General features: G+C 46.7%; 1 protein-coding gene across 1 annotated transcript; it reads right to left on the bottom strand.

Annotated features, from left to right (window-relative positions):
- Window positions 1–629: 629 nt before the first annotated feature.
- On the bottom strand, window positions 630–16,334 carry BRAT1 (BRCA1 associated ATM activator 1). The gene is made up of 13 exons (XM_006260638.4): window positions 15,892–16,334; window positions 14,981–15,135; window positions 10,441–10,588; window positions 8,996–9,368; window positions 8,761–8,880; window positions 7,566–7,657; window positions 7,142–7,260; window positions 6,323–6,509; window positions 5,811–5,884; window positions 5,102–5,204; window positions 4,682–4,780; window positions 3,766–3,944; window positions 630–3,501 (listed from the first exon to the last, which is right to left on the bottom strand). The coding sequence occupies exons 1-13, from the start codon at window positions 16,016–16,018 to the stop codon at window positions 2,764–2,766; spliced, it is 2,514 nt and encodes an 837-aa protein (XP_006260700.2). The 5' UTR covers window positions 16,019–16,334; the 3' UTR covers window positions 630–2,763.
- Between the last annotated feature and the right edge of the window lie 45 nt (window positions 16,335–16,379).

Genomic DNA, 16,379 nt, shown 5'->3' with positions numbered 1-16,379 from the left:
GAAAGAAAGGTGCAAAAAAATAAAAGTCAGTATTTTTTTAGCTTCCTAATTGTTGGAAGCTTGAGAGCTTTTCACTGTGCAGAGCCTTGCTTATGAAAACATCCCCATTAGCCATCCTGCCAACTGAACCCTTTCTTCTGAATGACAGGAAACCTTCATTTCCACTGCAGAGAAGCCCTCAGCTTCAGTTGTGCCATGACTCAGCCTAGTGTCTAAGTTATCTAGTGGGTAAAGTGGCATTGTTTACCCACTTAGTCTGGTGCGTGGTCCCTGTGTGCTGCACCGGATCCTGCCACCATGGCTCAGAGCGCCCCACTCCTGCTGCTGCTGCTAAAGGTAAGTTATGGGCCCTGGGCAGGGGGGCTGGTGCCTTCCAGGGTGGAGCTGAGGCCCAGGGGGGGATTCCATGTCCTGGGGGGGTTCACCCTGTGGGGCCCACCCCTCCTGAGCAGCCCCCCCACAAGGTCCCCCACACCCAGTTCCCCCAGCAATCGTCCCACACCTACCCACACCAACCCACATCCCTCCACACACACCCACACCTCTTCCCACCCCCTGCCTGCAAACACCACATCCCCTCATCACACACCCATCATGTGCGAAGAAAACCAAAATTACACATCAACACATATAGGTATTTAGAATTTATTTTATCATGATGATAGACACCGGTAGGCTTCCACATTGCTTTAACTTTGTAACTATGCCAATAAAGCATTGCCCAACTCATTGCTGCTCTCTCTCTCTGGGTGGGTGTGTGTGTGGATTGGTCTTTTGTTTTAATTGTGGAAAAACATGGATATTTTGGGGTATTTTGAAAAATGGATTTGGGATGCTGCTGCAGCAGTCCAGCTGGCACAAGGGGTAGTGTCCCCAGGTACCAAGTGGCCGGACCCCAGAAGCTCCTGAGTGAGTAGCCCTGAGCTGCTTGCCAGGGCAACTCTTGGTACAGATGGGACCAGGACAGGGCAGCTTTTTATACTGCTGGGGACAGCACAGGTGCTGGCCCTGGGCTCTGGCTCTCCCTGGCTACATATCCAGGAGGATCCAGGCAGGGTTATTTTGCCCCAAGTCGCACAATTTGCTCCACAACGAAGTGCATGTCCGAGCACGTGTGCTGAGGCAAAAAGCCCTGGCTCAAATTTGCAGTTTCTATTTGAGCTGCTGCAAGCGCATGTGCTTGCATGTGCGGATGCATGCAATGAGAGGTGCTTCTGAATTGCTAAAACCTGCTTATCAGCAGGGCCTGATAAGTTTGCAATGGGAGAAGGTGGCTGCAGAACAATCTGCTACCTTAAATGTAGCTGGCCACTTCTTTAGCAACCCTTGCAGCTTCTAAGCTTGAACATCTGGGAGGAAATGGCCAGCTTACACTTACTGTTCTATTTTTTTCCTCTCTCTGGTCAGGAACAGCCCCTGCCTGGGTAGGGATGTACATCGCCAGAAGCTGCTACTTCTTTGAAGAGCTGCCATCAACAGACTTTAGGCTTGTGTGGAAGCCTCTGTGCAGAGGGGCAGGTAAGTTGCCCAGACTCATAAAAGGGTATGCCATGAATTCAAAAATCCCCAGCTGCAGCAGTTAAGAATTCAAGAATCTCGATGAGGAAGGATATACCCTCTTCTGTATCCTCCCACAGAAAAGGAATGGTTTGTTCTTGGCCTGACTCCAAGGCATTATCCATATAGTACTAGCTCTGTTCAGGGGGCTTAGCTATGGTTTGAGACTATTGCTATGGTTACCTTTCTCCTCACTGTGTAGGAGGATTTTTAATGCAGTCTCCTTTTTTTCTGAGTCTGCTAAAGTTGTAAACGGCACAGTCCTTTCCCAGCTGCCTTCTAAGAGCTGTCAAACTCTTCTCAGAAAGCAGTGCTGCCACTTAGGTGAGCTGCTCTTTTTAATTAAAGAGACTTGTTTACAAGAGACAAAACCAGAAGCCTGGTGGTGGTGTTTAGTCTGAAAGCTTTAGGTGCCTAAAGCCTTTGCATCCAAAAGCAGCTTTTCCAGCTCCTCTTGCATAAAGACTAACAGTACTCTGAAGGGTTGGTGACTGGATTGGGGCCAGAGACCCTCTGGAGGCAGGGTCATTTCTAGCACCTCTGGTTTTCACCTGCCAGGAAAAGCAATTAGCTAATATTGTTCTTACTTACCCTGCTTCCATAATTACAAGTATTCAGTGCCCTGTTAAGACTTGTCTTTAGTGGTCTCTTGTGGCCTTAGACCTATTCTGTAGCACGGAAGCTTGCTGCACGCCTCTCGTTTTTAGAAGAGTAATATGGGCAAGGCCAGATTGGATAGATCCCTTTTAATGTCTCAGCCTCATGGAATCGGCTTCTAAACAGGCTTAAAATCCTGCCTTTGAAAAAGGGCCCATCAGTTTCTTGGCCTTGTACCCGCCGGCACTTTTAACCCATTTCGAATGAGTGGCTTTCTAGGCAAGTTTCCCTAGCGCAGGCTAAAGCAAAGGATGTGTGTTAAAATGAAGTGGAGGCATCCGGCTGAGAAACAATTTAATATAAAACGTGCATTTAACAAAAATTGTTCTTTGGCAATTACTGCACCACATGGGAAATGGCAGCACGCCCAAAAGACGGTCTAACCCATTCAAGAGAGGGAAAGGCCCAGGAGGAGGACAGACTCCCTAACAGCTTGTCTTTCTCCAGACTATATCCCTCATCTCTACTCGTGGGTAGCAAACAAATTCTCCTGCAACCAGACAGTGGCTTCAATTAATGCCCACTCAGAGCAGAAGCCTAGCACAGAGGTCAGTAGCAGTCAGCTTCATTCTCCTCCAGTGTCCCCACAGTAGCCAGGATGTCCTGCAGGAGGGACTGGGGGCTCTTCTCAATGTGATCACTACTCTTATCCAGAGCTGCGCGGAGCCCCTCTAAGTCAACTGTTCCCAGAACCAGCAGGACACTGTGTGGCTCCTGGGAGCTAACCCCATTGCCATCACCACTGGGATTGGTCTGGGCCTGGGACATCCATGTCCTCACAGTCGTTTCTAACTGAGCGAGGCTGTGCACTTCTGCAGGTAAACCTCCAGGTCCCAGCCTGTCTGTTGGGCTATCATCACAGAGCTGAGCTTTCAAGGCCAGGAGAATTTCGCAGGCTTTCTGAGCTACTGGCCTGTCACAGTCGCACAATGCACCAAACAGGAACTCAAACAATTTCACTCGCTGAAATATCTGCAGGGACTCGTTCAGACGAGCGGAGCGGGTGGCAGAGGATAAGTCAGCAGAATATGGGCATCCAGCAAGGCCAAGCTGGCTAAGCGTCTGGGCAGAAAACACTTGAGCCAGTTCCAGACCACTGACTTTGACTTCCCAGTCTAAGTCACCGTTCACAGCCTGGATTGCTCGGGAGACAAACTGCTCAGTGTCTTTTAGCACCTCTGCGTGGCCTTCTCTCAGCCAGTCAGTGAAGACTCGGATCACAGCCCTTCGAGGGAAGCCCTCCGAGTCGGTGGATAAGATTTCGTGTAACTCTGTTACAATGTCTTCCTAAGAACAAAAGGGGCAAAGAGAAAGAAGGAAATAAGGGTTAAAGAGCTCAGAACAATCCAGTCTCGCTCTACTGCTGACGCATCTTAAACAGCTGTGGAATCTGCCTCCCCAGTTTTCACACCAGTCCCCAGTATTTTTTTAAGCAATGTTTAAAGAGTTCCAAAAGTTGTGCTCTAACTTAACAGCAGTACAATTGCTGATGAGGAGTTTTGCTGAACTATACTGTGGGTTGGACTAGTTTAACATTCTCTTCTGCTGTACCTCTTTGTTGTTTCCATCATCTGGGGCAGGTATGTTTGAGACAAGGTGAGTGATGAAGGAAAGCTGCCCCATGGCAGCCACAGCACTTGCTCGCACGTAACTCTCTGGGTCTCGAAGAAGATCCTCTGTAAGTCCTGGCACCTCCGAAGAGAAGAGAACTTGCCTGAACCCATCCTGCTCTGTAAATACACAAGTCCACAGAAAAAACTTTATTCCACTAACCAGCTCCAAACTGTTTCCACTGCAAACAGCCCCATGCATCGTGTAACTATGCCCACTGACTACAGGGACAGCTGCCAGTGAGCTGATCCACTGCAGAGACCAGACAGCTGCTGGCAAGATCCTCCCCCAGTCAAACTCCAAACCCACCTCAGTGCTGGAAGTCAGAAAATCCATCTGCACACTCCTGCCAGAAAAAAAACTCTCCCCTTGGAAAGTCAGGCCCTTGCCTCAGCTTGTTGGATTTAAGATTTCATCCAAAGAAAAGAAGTCTAATCCTTCTAGTTTCAAAGCTATGAAATACACGTTGACTATTACTCAAAGTGCCACTGGCAGTATGTACAGATGGTCCTAAGCAGGGGCACAAACTGCTCAGGCAACTTGACTTTGTGCTGGAGAGTTCCTTTGCTTGAAGACAGAAGTAAAGAAAAAAGGGACTCTTCCCTTTCTGCCACCACACAGGAGCTATAGTGGGCTCCTGCCCCAGCTACAGTGCCTGGACTCCCACTCCAGGGGCAATGAATGGTCAGCCTGCAGTGTGGAGAAAGGCCTGGCACAACTGGGCTCTGTCGTTCAGTAAGCATGCATCACTTGTGCAGCCTCCCCATCTCCTAGAGGGAAGGTTCACCAACTTTCACTGGCTGCATTTTGCTTCTAGGCATTTAACTGTTTGAAGTGTTTCCATCTCTGCACGTACCTCTCAAGTGTTTAACTAGGAGGGTGAGAAACTCCAGGGCAGAGTCCCGGACTTCCCAGCAAGGGCTGCACATCCGCTTCTGCAGTGCCAGGAACAGACCTGCAGAAAGCCAGCCATGAGTCTGGATGAACACGAAGTGTACAAGTAGCATTTCTTCAGAGCACTTGTGTCCTTTTAAGCATTTTATACAATGTATTGTAGTGCTCCTGCATACCTCCTTCAGCTCTCTGGCACATCAGATTGGCCACTGGTCTATATTAGTGCTGTCTTATAAAGTATAAGTGCACTCAGTATGCTGAGAGTGAAGGGAAAGCAAGGCAGCCCTTCTATGATGCTACCACTTTTGACTTAGAACTATGGCTGCAATAACTAAACTCTTGGCCAGTGGTTTCAGTTTACCCCAATTAAGAACTTCCTTACGTTGAAGAACCTGCTCAGTCTGCTGCCAGTGACTGCTGAAGCTGGGAGGGTCACATAAGCACAAAATCCATTTGAATGTAGCTTGAAATGATTTTTTCAGAACCTGAAAACAAAGCAATAAAAATTGTAAACGTAACTACTACAGGAAGCATGTTTGCTTCCTCACTGGATGACGTAGGCTTCATCCTCCCCTTCGCAGAGAAATTGCTAGGGACAGCAAGTCAACATCCTCTGTGACCATAGATGAAGCTGCTGAAGCCAAGGATTCTAATGCTGCGTGCTTGTGTTCCTAGCAAGCTCCTAGAATACGTCCACTCCTAACTGGGTAATGCTAGCTGCTGGCTTCCCAGTGTCTTAACCCTCCAGGATATTCCCAATCATCATTTTACCCATATGCAGGCAAACCCAGCACCAAAGACTAGAAACTCAAGGCTGAGGGAAGTTTAGTGCATCAATAGTACTACTGCATATAATTGCCTCTCTCTCCTTCTAAGGGCATTGACCTTACTTATGTCATGTACTTACTAGGTCAAGAACACTTAAGCCACTTCCTGTGTGTGTCTCAGAACTGAGACACAAAGCTCTTAAATGTTCCAGCACGTATTTTATTGAGAAGCAGTTGTTTACAGTTTCAAACACATTTTAGTGGAACCAGATAAGCTACTCCAGCTAACCACTGTTCCTCTGGATCTCAGGATTCTGTACTTACGGTAGGACTGCTATCTGGACCCTCCAGGTATTTAAGAAGGATATCAAATACACTTTCCTTGAATGCAACAGCACCTGAAATACAGGAAAAGTAATAACTGAGGGGTCAATATTACTGGACCCAGAAAAATCCACTATTGAAACTACATTTACGGTTCCTAAAATGACTTCTGGCTGGTAGGGGAGTGGGGGAGAGCAAACAAGTTTCATCCTGTTAAAAACTAAAATGCCTTAGGTCTGAAATCAAGGGAAAAAAGAAAGATCCTAATTAGCAAAACTACTTTGATCATTAAGTGCGCTACTCTACCAGAGATAAAGATGTGTTGCCGAACTGACATACAGCAGAAGGAGCCTCAAATGGGATCTTTTTCGTACCACAAGACAGCAGTCCCAGACCCAGAAGTTTAAAAAGGGAAGGGGCACGTGGTACTCTGAGCTCCCTTTAAACCCAGAATGACCAAAGATTCAAAAATAAATGTACTGGAGCATAAATTCTGGAAAAGATTCACTCACTTGCCCACTGAGACAGAGCTCCCAGAAGGTCAAGCGCTGACCTCTGAACTCTGAAGCAACCAATCAGGATTCTGCTCATCCTACTTCCCAGACAGGAGACTGGAGTTGCAAGGCCATTACAGAATTGTAATGTTATCATGACAGATTGCAGCAGAGGTATATGGGGCACATCCACTGGCAAACTAGCCTAAGAGAGAAATCAGGTAAGTTTTCCAGTGTGTCTGTTGCGCATCTGTATGTGTACACAATATAAAAATACAAGTAGCAAGAGAGAGGTTGGGTAGGACTGGCAGAAGCCTGTTTAGTTTTAACAAGCCCATCTCTGATATCACAGAAGTCAGACAGTTATTGAGGCATTCTCATCCTGTCCCAAAATGCCACTGCACAGGCAAGAGGACCACTTATCATTACTTCTAGACACAGTGTGACCAGTTGACCATGTGAGGTAACAGCAGTCTGTTTTGACTTCATCAGTTCAAACTCTTGCAGTTCTAGCTGGTAAATTTGCATATAGGTGAGTGAAAGAGGAGAGATGAATCTGTCCCAGCTTACATGGACTGAACAGTAGGTTCAAACTCACTTTTACAGTGGATGCATAGAAGTCAAATGTAGTCCCTCTTTAAAAAATGAAATAGGAATTCCTATGTTATACAACTGGGACAGAGGCAAAAAGGACATTAGATTTCTCAGCAATGCCATGTACAGTTAAATAAGTCATCTGTGCAAGCCCTGCTCTATTTCTGTTAAACCCTATAGTGGAAGTTGGTAACCAATCTTAATGCCAGCTTTGAGTGAACCCACTCCTTCCCTGAAAGTTACCATGCACAGCAGCTCCTCCAGATGAGCTAAAGTCTGACACAGGAGAGCAGCACAAGATGGCTTGGAGGACAGAAGATTCTCAACAACAGCAGAATCCTTTACAGACTCACCCAGGAAACCTGGAAGGGACAACGGAGATTAGCAGAGCCAGCATGGAAGAAAGCAACAGTGTTTGATAGAGAAGACAGCTGAGACTTTTAAGTGAAGAAATGAAGCAATTTACTAAAAGACTCCTTCTCCAATAAGACATCCTCCATTCTTGTAGTTTTACCACAAATGCTGCTGTTCTTAACTTGGTCCCACTACTAAGCACCTGTTGCTTAGACTACTTTTATTTAAGGGAGCACTCATGCCTTTTTCCTTTGCACAGGACACATTCTTGTCTCTTGAAGGTGGATTAGTTGCTTGTCTATCCCCACTATACCTGGGCATTCCACAGGTTGGGAGGCTGATCTCAAAACACAGTCCATTGGCTGAAGCAGGACATTCAGGGCCTGGATCCTTACGGCCTGTGGGCTTCAAAAAGAGGAAGCAACAGTGAACACTTCAGTTCCTCCCCAAAGCACTTGCCCCCCAAAAGGTGGATGAGTTAATTTATTACAATTCAGGACGACAGTCCTCCAGCCACAAAGTGTCCAGCAGCTGGTGACAAAGAATATAGTTATCCAAGGCTTTAAGTTTAATTCTAGCCTCTCTGGCTCAGCCAGGAGTCAAGGGAGAAAGTGTCTTGTGGTTCCCAAGTAGCCTCAGAGCAGCAACGGTTGTTAGGATCTGGAGTGAGAGGGTATCTTGAAGGGAAGGGTCCCGGGTGACCTTTTCCAATCAAAACAGTCATCACACTCTCAGAATGCAGGCATTACTCAGCCTGCACCACAGCAGGTAGCTTATTTAGTGTTAATTCAGACTAACTCCCTGCTGGGTTAGAGGCAGACAAGATTCTGTGGGTAAATGTGGTATCTTTTATTAGAGCAACTACATAGTTGGAAAAATTGTTCTTTGCAAGCTTTTGGGTACAAACACCCTTCTTCAAGGCAGAGGGAAAGTCTGCAATTGTTTTGTGCTCTCCTGGATGGGATAGAAGCCAAGCCAGTATGCAAAAATGCAGGTCTGTGAAAATGCAAATGCATGGCAGAGACGATCAGAGGGGAAGGCAAACAATAGGTGGATTAGTGGTTCCTAGAGCAGAGAGAGGTATTCCTGCTGCCAAAAGAAGTGCTCATGTTATAGATATCACATGTGTGAAGGGGAAGGAATAGAGAGAATCAGACAGAGAGAGATAAGTATTGAGTTTGATTTGCACTCAAAGTAGTGTCTACCCTAACTATTGTAACTTTGGTGCTAGAAGTTTAAAGTGAGCTAGCCATTCCTGCCCTCAAGGAGAGACTGAAGAGTGCATGCCTTTGCTTCTCCTGTTCCTTCCCCTTTGAACACTGTCATCCTAATTATCACCACCTATAGCTCCTGGACTCCTAGACCCCTTTTTTGGCTGTAACAACCTTACATGGGCAGCAAGGTGCAGCAAAAAAGTTTTCTTCTTGATACAGCACAACAGCTTCAGGGATTTGCAGAACCATATTCCAATAGTATAAAAAAGTGAGTTCCATAGCAACAAGTCATACCATTCTTGGCGCTTCAGAACTCCCAAAGCCAGAGGACCAGCTTGTGCTGGGTTTAAGAACTTCAGTGCATGTGTCACTGATGTCCACAGGCTGCACTCAGGACAGCCAAACACAGGAGACCTGTGAGAAAGAAGTGTTGGCATCTATTTAATGTGCATATACCTTGGAAAGGCAGTTATTTCTTGAAAACTTTGGTCGGCATTTGCCTGACTCCAAATTTCTAAGAGATGTTTACCTTGCCATGCTAAGGAACAGGTCCACTAGCGAATGTCCTGTTTGGACTGGCTCTTCCTTCAGGAGAGATTCAATTGGCTCTGCTATCCGTGACCAAAGAATTTCAGTCCATTGGTCATGACAGCATCCAAACACACTAGTTAGCAGCTTCAAGGCTTGCTTGATACGAGAGACGGAGCTGGATTTAAGAGACTTTTCAATGTGTGCCATTATCATTTGGGCACACATTGGCCAACTGCAGTCCTTCATGCTGAGAGGGCTAGTTGTTTCGGACTGCAGAGAGAAAGTGAGAATATGCACTAGGAGCCGATTGACAGCTGAAGCCACAAACAGGCTGGGGTCTCCCTGCAGCGTGAAGATCACATCAATGGCTCCTGTATTGATGAAAGAGAGCACAGCGTTCAAAATAAGTTTTTCTGTAAACTGGAGACCTTCTTGCAATCCCATACGTCCTAAGAGTACATCACATGGAAAAGAATGCAACACGAACATGAAAGACTAAATATGCACTGATTGAGAAGTCAATGAATTAGCACAATGGCTTACTGCTTCCCTTATAAAATGTGTTTTCCAAATATAAGTGCATATGGGCTGTAATCAGATTATACCCATAATTAAATCTTTTTTTGGGTTGGGAGGGAATGATTTCAGAATCCTACAATCTGCAGAAGTTTGTGTTGGGATAGTTCTTTTGCAGTAGTTATGCCCTAGAGAGCAACATTCCTTTTGTTAAAAACAAGGAAGTAAAACTGACTGGTTTTCATCATCAAAAATGAAGGCAGTGCAAAAAGTAAACCCAAACAGCAGAAACTGAAGGCTTCCACATTCTCAGGTGATACTAGAAACTCATTAACAAAAAAGTAGTTCAACATAAATGTGTTTCATCTGATAGCATCTATGAAGGATTAACTCCAGCAAATGGTAAATTAGATTGAGAGGTGGGTTGCAAAACATGGGCCCAGCCCTCCATACGTTCTCTCACCTAAGCGGGTCCTACTTACTCACATCATCTTACTGAAGTCAATGGAACTGCTCAAGTGAGTAAGGTATACCTGTACAGGTAAGTTTGCAGGAATGAACCCCTATCAAATTTCCCTAAAGCATCATAGTCTTGTACTCCCCCTTCTGGTAATAATTACAAATAAAATGTTGGCATCCTTCTGATAAACTGTTTTTACTCTGTCCCTGAGGAAGTTTGTATTTGTCCATCCAACATGTGCTATTTTTGTACTGAAGAACCTTGAAATATATGTCCGATGAACAAAAATAAAGCAAAGTTATTTTTTATAAAGACGTGAACGTTTTCTGTCCTCGTTTCCTCATTTCCTTTCCATTTTGGAAGGAAAATGGCATCTACAGCATCATGTTTTGACTCCCCCTCTCAAGCAGCCCCCAAGCAATGGGTTAGAGAGGCAGATACAAAGGACTAAGACAGGCAACACTCACCACTGCTGCACAGGAACTGGATGGTGCTCTGGTGCCGCACCATGCTACGCACACCTTCGACCCAGCCGCTCCGCACAGAGGCATCTTCCCACAGTGAACTGTTGATAGGCCCCTCTTCTCCAAAGAGACTGGACAAGAACTCCCCCTGCTGAGACCAGAAGAGACAGCCCTGGTAAGCAGATGCAGCGGGCGAACTTCTGGGGACGATAGTGTGTGAGAGTCCATTTGGTAGTGTAGCTGCCTCATTACAGCAGTCTCATGAGAGGGTGCTATGGATACCTAGTGAAAATGCTTATTCAACCACAGGCTCAGCCTAAGAACAACGCAAGTGTTGCATAAAGGGACTAAGAGTTTCCTTAAGCTTTGGGGAAAAAACTCCTATGGGTAACAGTCATAGGAGTTTTCAGACTTTTTCTTATTCACAAGCATTCTCTTCCTTCCAGGGATACCGCTCAATTCGTTTTTTTTCTACTGACATATGTAACAAGGGATTTAAAAAAATAGTATTTATCTCGCTTTCAGAGAGCATAAATTGTGGATACCTGTCCCTACCATAACCATACAACTCCCCACTCCCCATACTCTATTACTGCAATTTACATCCAAGGACTCTGTAGAACTGAGGTACCGTTACCCAGCCAGTGCTGTGGGATTGCAGTGCTTTGAAGATGAAAAGCAATGTATAAATGATGATTACTCTGTGTGCAAGATGGAAACAAGAAAGCAGGGACTGTATTAGTCAGAATTTCCACAGCACAGTGGGTTTGCAAGTCTACATTAATGTATTGGTGTTTGCTAATTTGTTTCATATATGCTAGCAAGCTTTATCTGAAGTAAACCTACTGAAAGACGCTCTCATAAGCCTACTGAGCAAAACAGTATTTAGATCACTGTTGTACTCCATGGATTTAAATGGTTACATTTTCCTCCTCGTTCCCAGATGGAAACCAGCACCCACGAGTCTGACTGTCTCCTTCACAGATTCCTAGAGCTTAAAACCAGAAACAACCACTAGAGACCATAGAGCTTCCCCAACTCTTCCTTTGCTACAGCTAATATCTGGGGTCTTACTGAAGCATATCTTCCACAAAGTTCTTCATTCTTTAGGCATAGCTGCACTTCTTGTTCCTAGATGTTTAAGATGTGTACTGGGCTGTATTAAAAACCTGTCATGTGGGCCCAGAATACCAAAAGATCCAGCTCACTGCACTGTTGCCCCGTCTTTAATAATTACAGGCATCCTGCATCTTACGCGCATTTAACTTGCGTGAATTCAACTATATGTGGGTGGGGGGGCGGGGCTTGAGTCTGCACGCGGCGCTACCGCTTACCTGGAGGCCTGGCCACCACCACGCTGCCAGCGGTAACTGCCTCTGCCTCCAAAACCTCCCGCCGCTGCCACGGGGACATGCCTGGAGCTGTGTGGCCAGCTGCCGGCCGCGGTGGTGGCCAGGCAGCATGCAGCCACCTCCACCACCATCCTGCGCCGCTGCCGCCGGCCGCACAGCTCTAAGCGTGGCTCCGTGGCAGGTTTTAAAGGCAGAGGCAGTCACCGCTGGCACGGTAATACGCGATTTCACTATATGCAATTTTCACCTTTACGCGCTGCCTTTAGAATGTAACCCCTGTGTAAGATGCGGGATGCCTGTACTACTCTGCCAGTCTTCTCATTTGTAAATTTTATCAGAAGCAATTTATATTCGCTTCAAGATTTTCATCAGTGACCTGGAATTGTATCGGGCATAACACTATCTCTGTAAAACCCCACTGAAAGGGACACCTGTTTGAAGGTTCCTCAGTAGCAACTACTACTTTTTGGAATGTGTCAGCTAGTTCTTGCTCCATTTAGCATGCAATTTAAAAACTGTCATTTTGAACTATGAATAAAGTCAGTGTTATGTGGTGGTGGGTTGAATGTGTCAGTAAAACCTCTTATGTCCTTACAGTTACCTTCATCAACCAAACGTGTAGTCTCCAAGAATGGAATCAGGTTTGTTTGACAAGGCACATTTTCTTTAAATGTCTTGATCTCCTGCTGACCGCTACCCTCACAATATTAGTAGGGGTGCACCGATGAAGATTTTTTTGGCTGATATTGATGGCCAATTATTAACCAGCCATATCGGCCAATACTGATCTGATAGCCGAAATGCAGCCCAGCAGCTTGGAAAGCAGCATTCGGTCAGTAAGTCTGTGGTGGGGAGGAGGCATGGAGAGGGCAAGGGGCATGGTTGCGGGGGGACAGACTGAGGCCCCCACAGTGAGGGAGAGAGTGGAACTGGGGCGGGGCAGGCACTGTCCAGGGCATGGGATGGAGCCAGGGGTAGCATGTGTCCCTGGGGTTTGTGCGCAGGGCTTGGGCAAGATGCCTCCTGTGGGCTTGGGCCAGGGGCTGCGCCAGCCTCTTCCCAGTGGGAGGGGTTGGGCCATGGCTGTGCTCAAGGAGATCAGGGGTGGCGCTGGCAAGGGGGTGCTACAGTGAATTTTGGGGTGGCTGCAGCCCACCCCATAGTGTCCCAGCACCACCACCCACCCTGCCCTGGCCCACCCCGAGCACAATCCCGGCCCAGGCCCCCTGCTGGGAAAAGGCCAGCACAGCCCCTGGCCCTGAACTTCAGCAGACAGCCCACCCTTGCTCTGTGCACAAATCCGGAGGGCACACACCTCCCCCAGGGGTGCATGCAGCAGTGGGGAGCTGCCCCCCTTTCTACCCTCCCATGCTCCCCCCTCTCCCCCTGACAAGCTGCCCATGGCTCCATCCCCTCCCCGCTTGTCCCCGGCTGGCCAATGCCTGTGCCTGCCCCTCTCTTTCCTTCACTGTGAGGGCCTCAATCTGCCCCTTACCAGTTGGACACTGCTCTCCAAGCTGCCAGGCTGCATTCCTGGCCCCGTGCATGCTGCGGCTGTACACATGAATACAACATTTATCAGTGACATTATCAGCTACACCAGCCAAAAAAAGCCAATTGCCAATAATGTCAATTTTCCTTTTATTGGTGCTGATCTGATATGGACCAATACATCAATGCACCTCTAAACATTAGCACAAGGTTAGCACTCTTCTAGTCTTCCAGTTCAAGATTTATTGAAAATGATCCTTAACCCAGGAATCCCCACAGCCAACTTTTTTTGGGGTCTCTTCTGTACAGGTTACCCAGCCCCAGTCATTTCAACATATTTAATCCAATGATGCTGCATAACATTTTTCTTAGTTACTAGTGGACTAGATAGGACTTTGGCATTCTTCTGTGATACGAATACATCCTCCTTCTCACCAAATACAGAACAGAAATTTATGGCATGTCTGCCTTTTTTGCATCATTAATACCTATTTTATCATCTATTCTTAGAAACTGATCTGTATCACTGCTAAGGATCATTCTGTCCCTAATATACGTACTTAATCTCTTTCACATTGCCTTTAGCCCTGCCAGCCATGGATTTTTCCCTGTTGTCTTCAGCTTTTATTATACACTGGAAGGAATGAAGCATGGATAACTGATATGGACAGTTATCTATTCTCCAGTTTTCTGTGTTTTATGTTACTTTCTTTTCTTTCCAATTGTTGCCTTCATTATATCACTTAAACAGGATAGGCTTTCAGCCAAAGTTATCTTTGAGTGAAGAATCACAGGTCCTTAACCATGGTGTTATTAACTTCTAACAAGAACGGCCAAATTTCACACATCTTTGTCCCAACCCTTTCATCCCTCCCTTCTCACCACAATCAATTTTGCGTATAACTCTGTACAGCTCTGAGTAGTTGGCCTTTTTCTGGAGCCATTGAGAGAGTCTTCTCACAATGAGTGTAATCAGACTATGATCACTGGGACCAATGCAGCTACCTGCTTCCAGTTCAGTGACTAGTTTCCGTCTTTACCCATCATAAAGACGTCCCAAATAGTTACCTCATCCTGAGTGCATTAGAGTACTTTAAACTCTAATGATGATTTCCTATTAACTGTAGGAGACCTCCAGGAAGTATCCCAAATTAAAGAAGCCACAACATTTTTTCTTCCACATACGCTAGGTAGGTGCTAAGAACCACTCATCCTGTTCTTAGGTCTAACATGCTGGTCTATAACAAAACCACACCAGTATCCCCCTCCCCATTGTTGCATGCAAATATATTGGTTTGTTTGGAATGACATACATATGAAGAACTGAGGAGATGCAAAGTTGAGAGTCGCTGAAGACAATACTCCTATAAGAATGTGAACAGTGTACTTATCCTATGTCAATGAAAGAAAACAGCACGTGTGGTAGTCACACACATCACCATTACACAATCCAATTTGGGGGTGGCACTTTCCATGTCATTACTTCCTCTCCCAAGGATCTGACAGCTGTCCTGTATATGCAACCAGCTGGATGCAAGGAGCTGCTTTTACTGCTTTCCACCCCCATGTCCCCCCTCTCCCACTCCAACAATATTTGAACAATTTTTCTTTTGAATGATGTTATATAGAAAAAGCAGCTAGACTATGATAGCATTGCATGCAGGTTTAATTTGCAGTCTGAAACTAGTCCCTTGACTCACCTGCAAGTGCTGGAAGCAGCTTTCGGAGGCTGCAAAAATCCCTGTTAATCTCAGAATAAAGGAGACAATGCTGGGACTTGGGTCTTCCAATTTTAGCACACAGGTGACAAGCTCTGTCAAGCATGGATTCTCCTGTAAGAGCAGCAGGCTGGATTCTGTGGAAGAAATATTATCCGTGGGAGATGGAGCAACACCTGGTTATCATTTCTAAGGGATGTCTTTTTATTCTGTCCTAGAGTTTCAGCAGGCTCCCGTAAAGCCAGAACATAATCATTTTGTTATCCATTAGCAACACCTTGTATATTTAGAAAAAAATTAGGACGTCTATATGGGTGCTTTGAATGTGGGGGCACTTTAACTGGAGCACCCAGAGCGCTATGTGTGTCAGTGTCTCCGTGCTTCAAAATAGCAGTGCAGGTGCTTTATAAAAAACTTGTCGAATGAGCTTTAGATAAAGTGCCCCCACCGGCATTTTAAAGCACGTGAACACGGATACACGAAATGCAGAGGCTGGCTGGAGTGCGGTAATTACATTGATTAATCGAGTCTGCTCTGACGCACTGTAATTGCAGCCTGTCGGAGCAGCCTCCACACCTGCATGTAGGCACCCTTTCACAGGCTTTCAGTGACATCCTATGAAGAGCAAGGATCACAGCCCATCAGGAGATAGCACCAAGAAAATAAACATTTACTGTACAGCTTTTTTTTTTCTTCACTAATTCCCATACGAAAGCACCCCTCCACTTGCAAGGTGCGATCAGCCAAGAGCAAGCGACCATGTTATTTATAATCTATAGGGTACAGCCAGGCGTTGTGCCCTACGCACTGTCACTTCTAAAAAGTGATATTGTTTGGGTTTTTTCCCCTCGTCGTTCATCAGCCGTAAGCAACCTTGGGCAAACCCCAGTTACCTGCTTCCGTCAGTGCCTTAAACCAGTCCAGCAACTTCTCTAAACAGGTGTCGTCGGAGACGAGTTGCCTGGCGTCGGCCAGAACGGCGCAGACGGGGGGCAGGAGCCGGGCGCACTCCCCGTCCATCCTGCCGCCTCCCGGCCAAAGCAAGCCAAGGGACAGACGCAAACCCCCCACGCAGGGCTTCTCACCACCACTGCGGCCTGGAGGCGCAGGATGGACCTGTCCCTGCTGTGAAAGCCCCCGACAGACGTTACATTTGTGGCGGGGCTGGTTTCAGGGTGGCCTGTGTTATCCTGCGAGACCCCCCCCTCTCCCCTCTTCCTTGAACTTCTTGGTGGCTGGGACCCTGCTTTGCCCGAGAACAAGCGGGTACGACGGGCGGCCCAAGGCGCGCGATAAAGATGACGGCGGCCCGGCCCCGGGGAGCAGCACGCGGCGGCTCGTCACCAGGGAGACGCCTGGCGCCGGCGCCCACCGATTTCCG

This window comes from Alligator mississippiensis, chromosome 13 (genome assembly GCF_030867095.1).
Source record: "Alligator mississippiensis isolate rAllMis1 chromosome 13, rAllMis1, whole genome shotgun sequence".
Lineage (NCBI taxonomy): Eukaryota > Metazoa > Chordata > Crocodylia > Alligatoridae > Alligator > Alligator mississippiensis.
The sequence above is the reverse complement of the archived record's forward strand: the minus strand, read 5'-3'. Positions and strand labels throughout refer to the sequence as shown.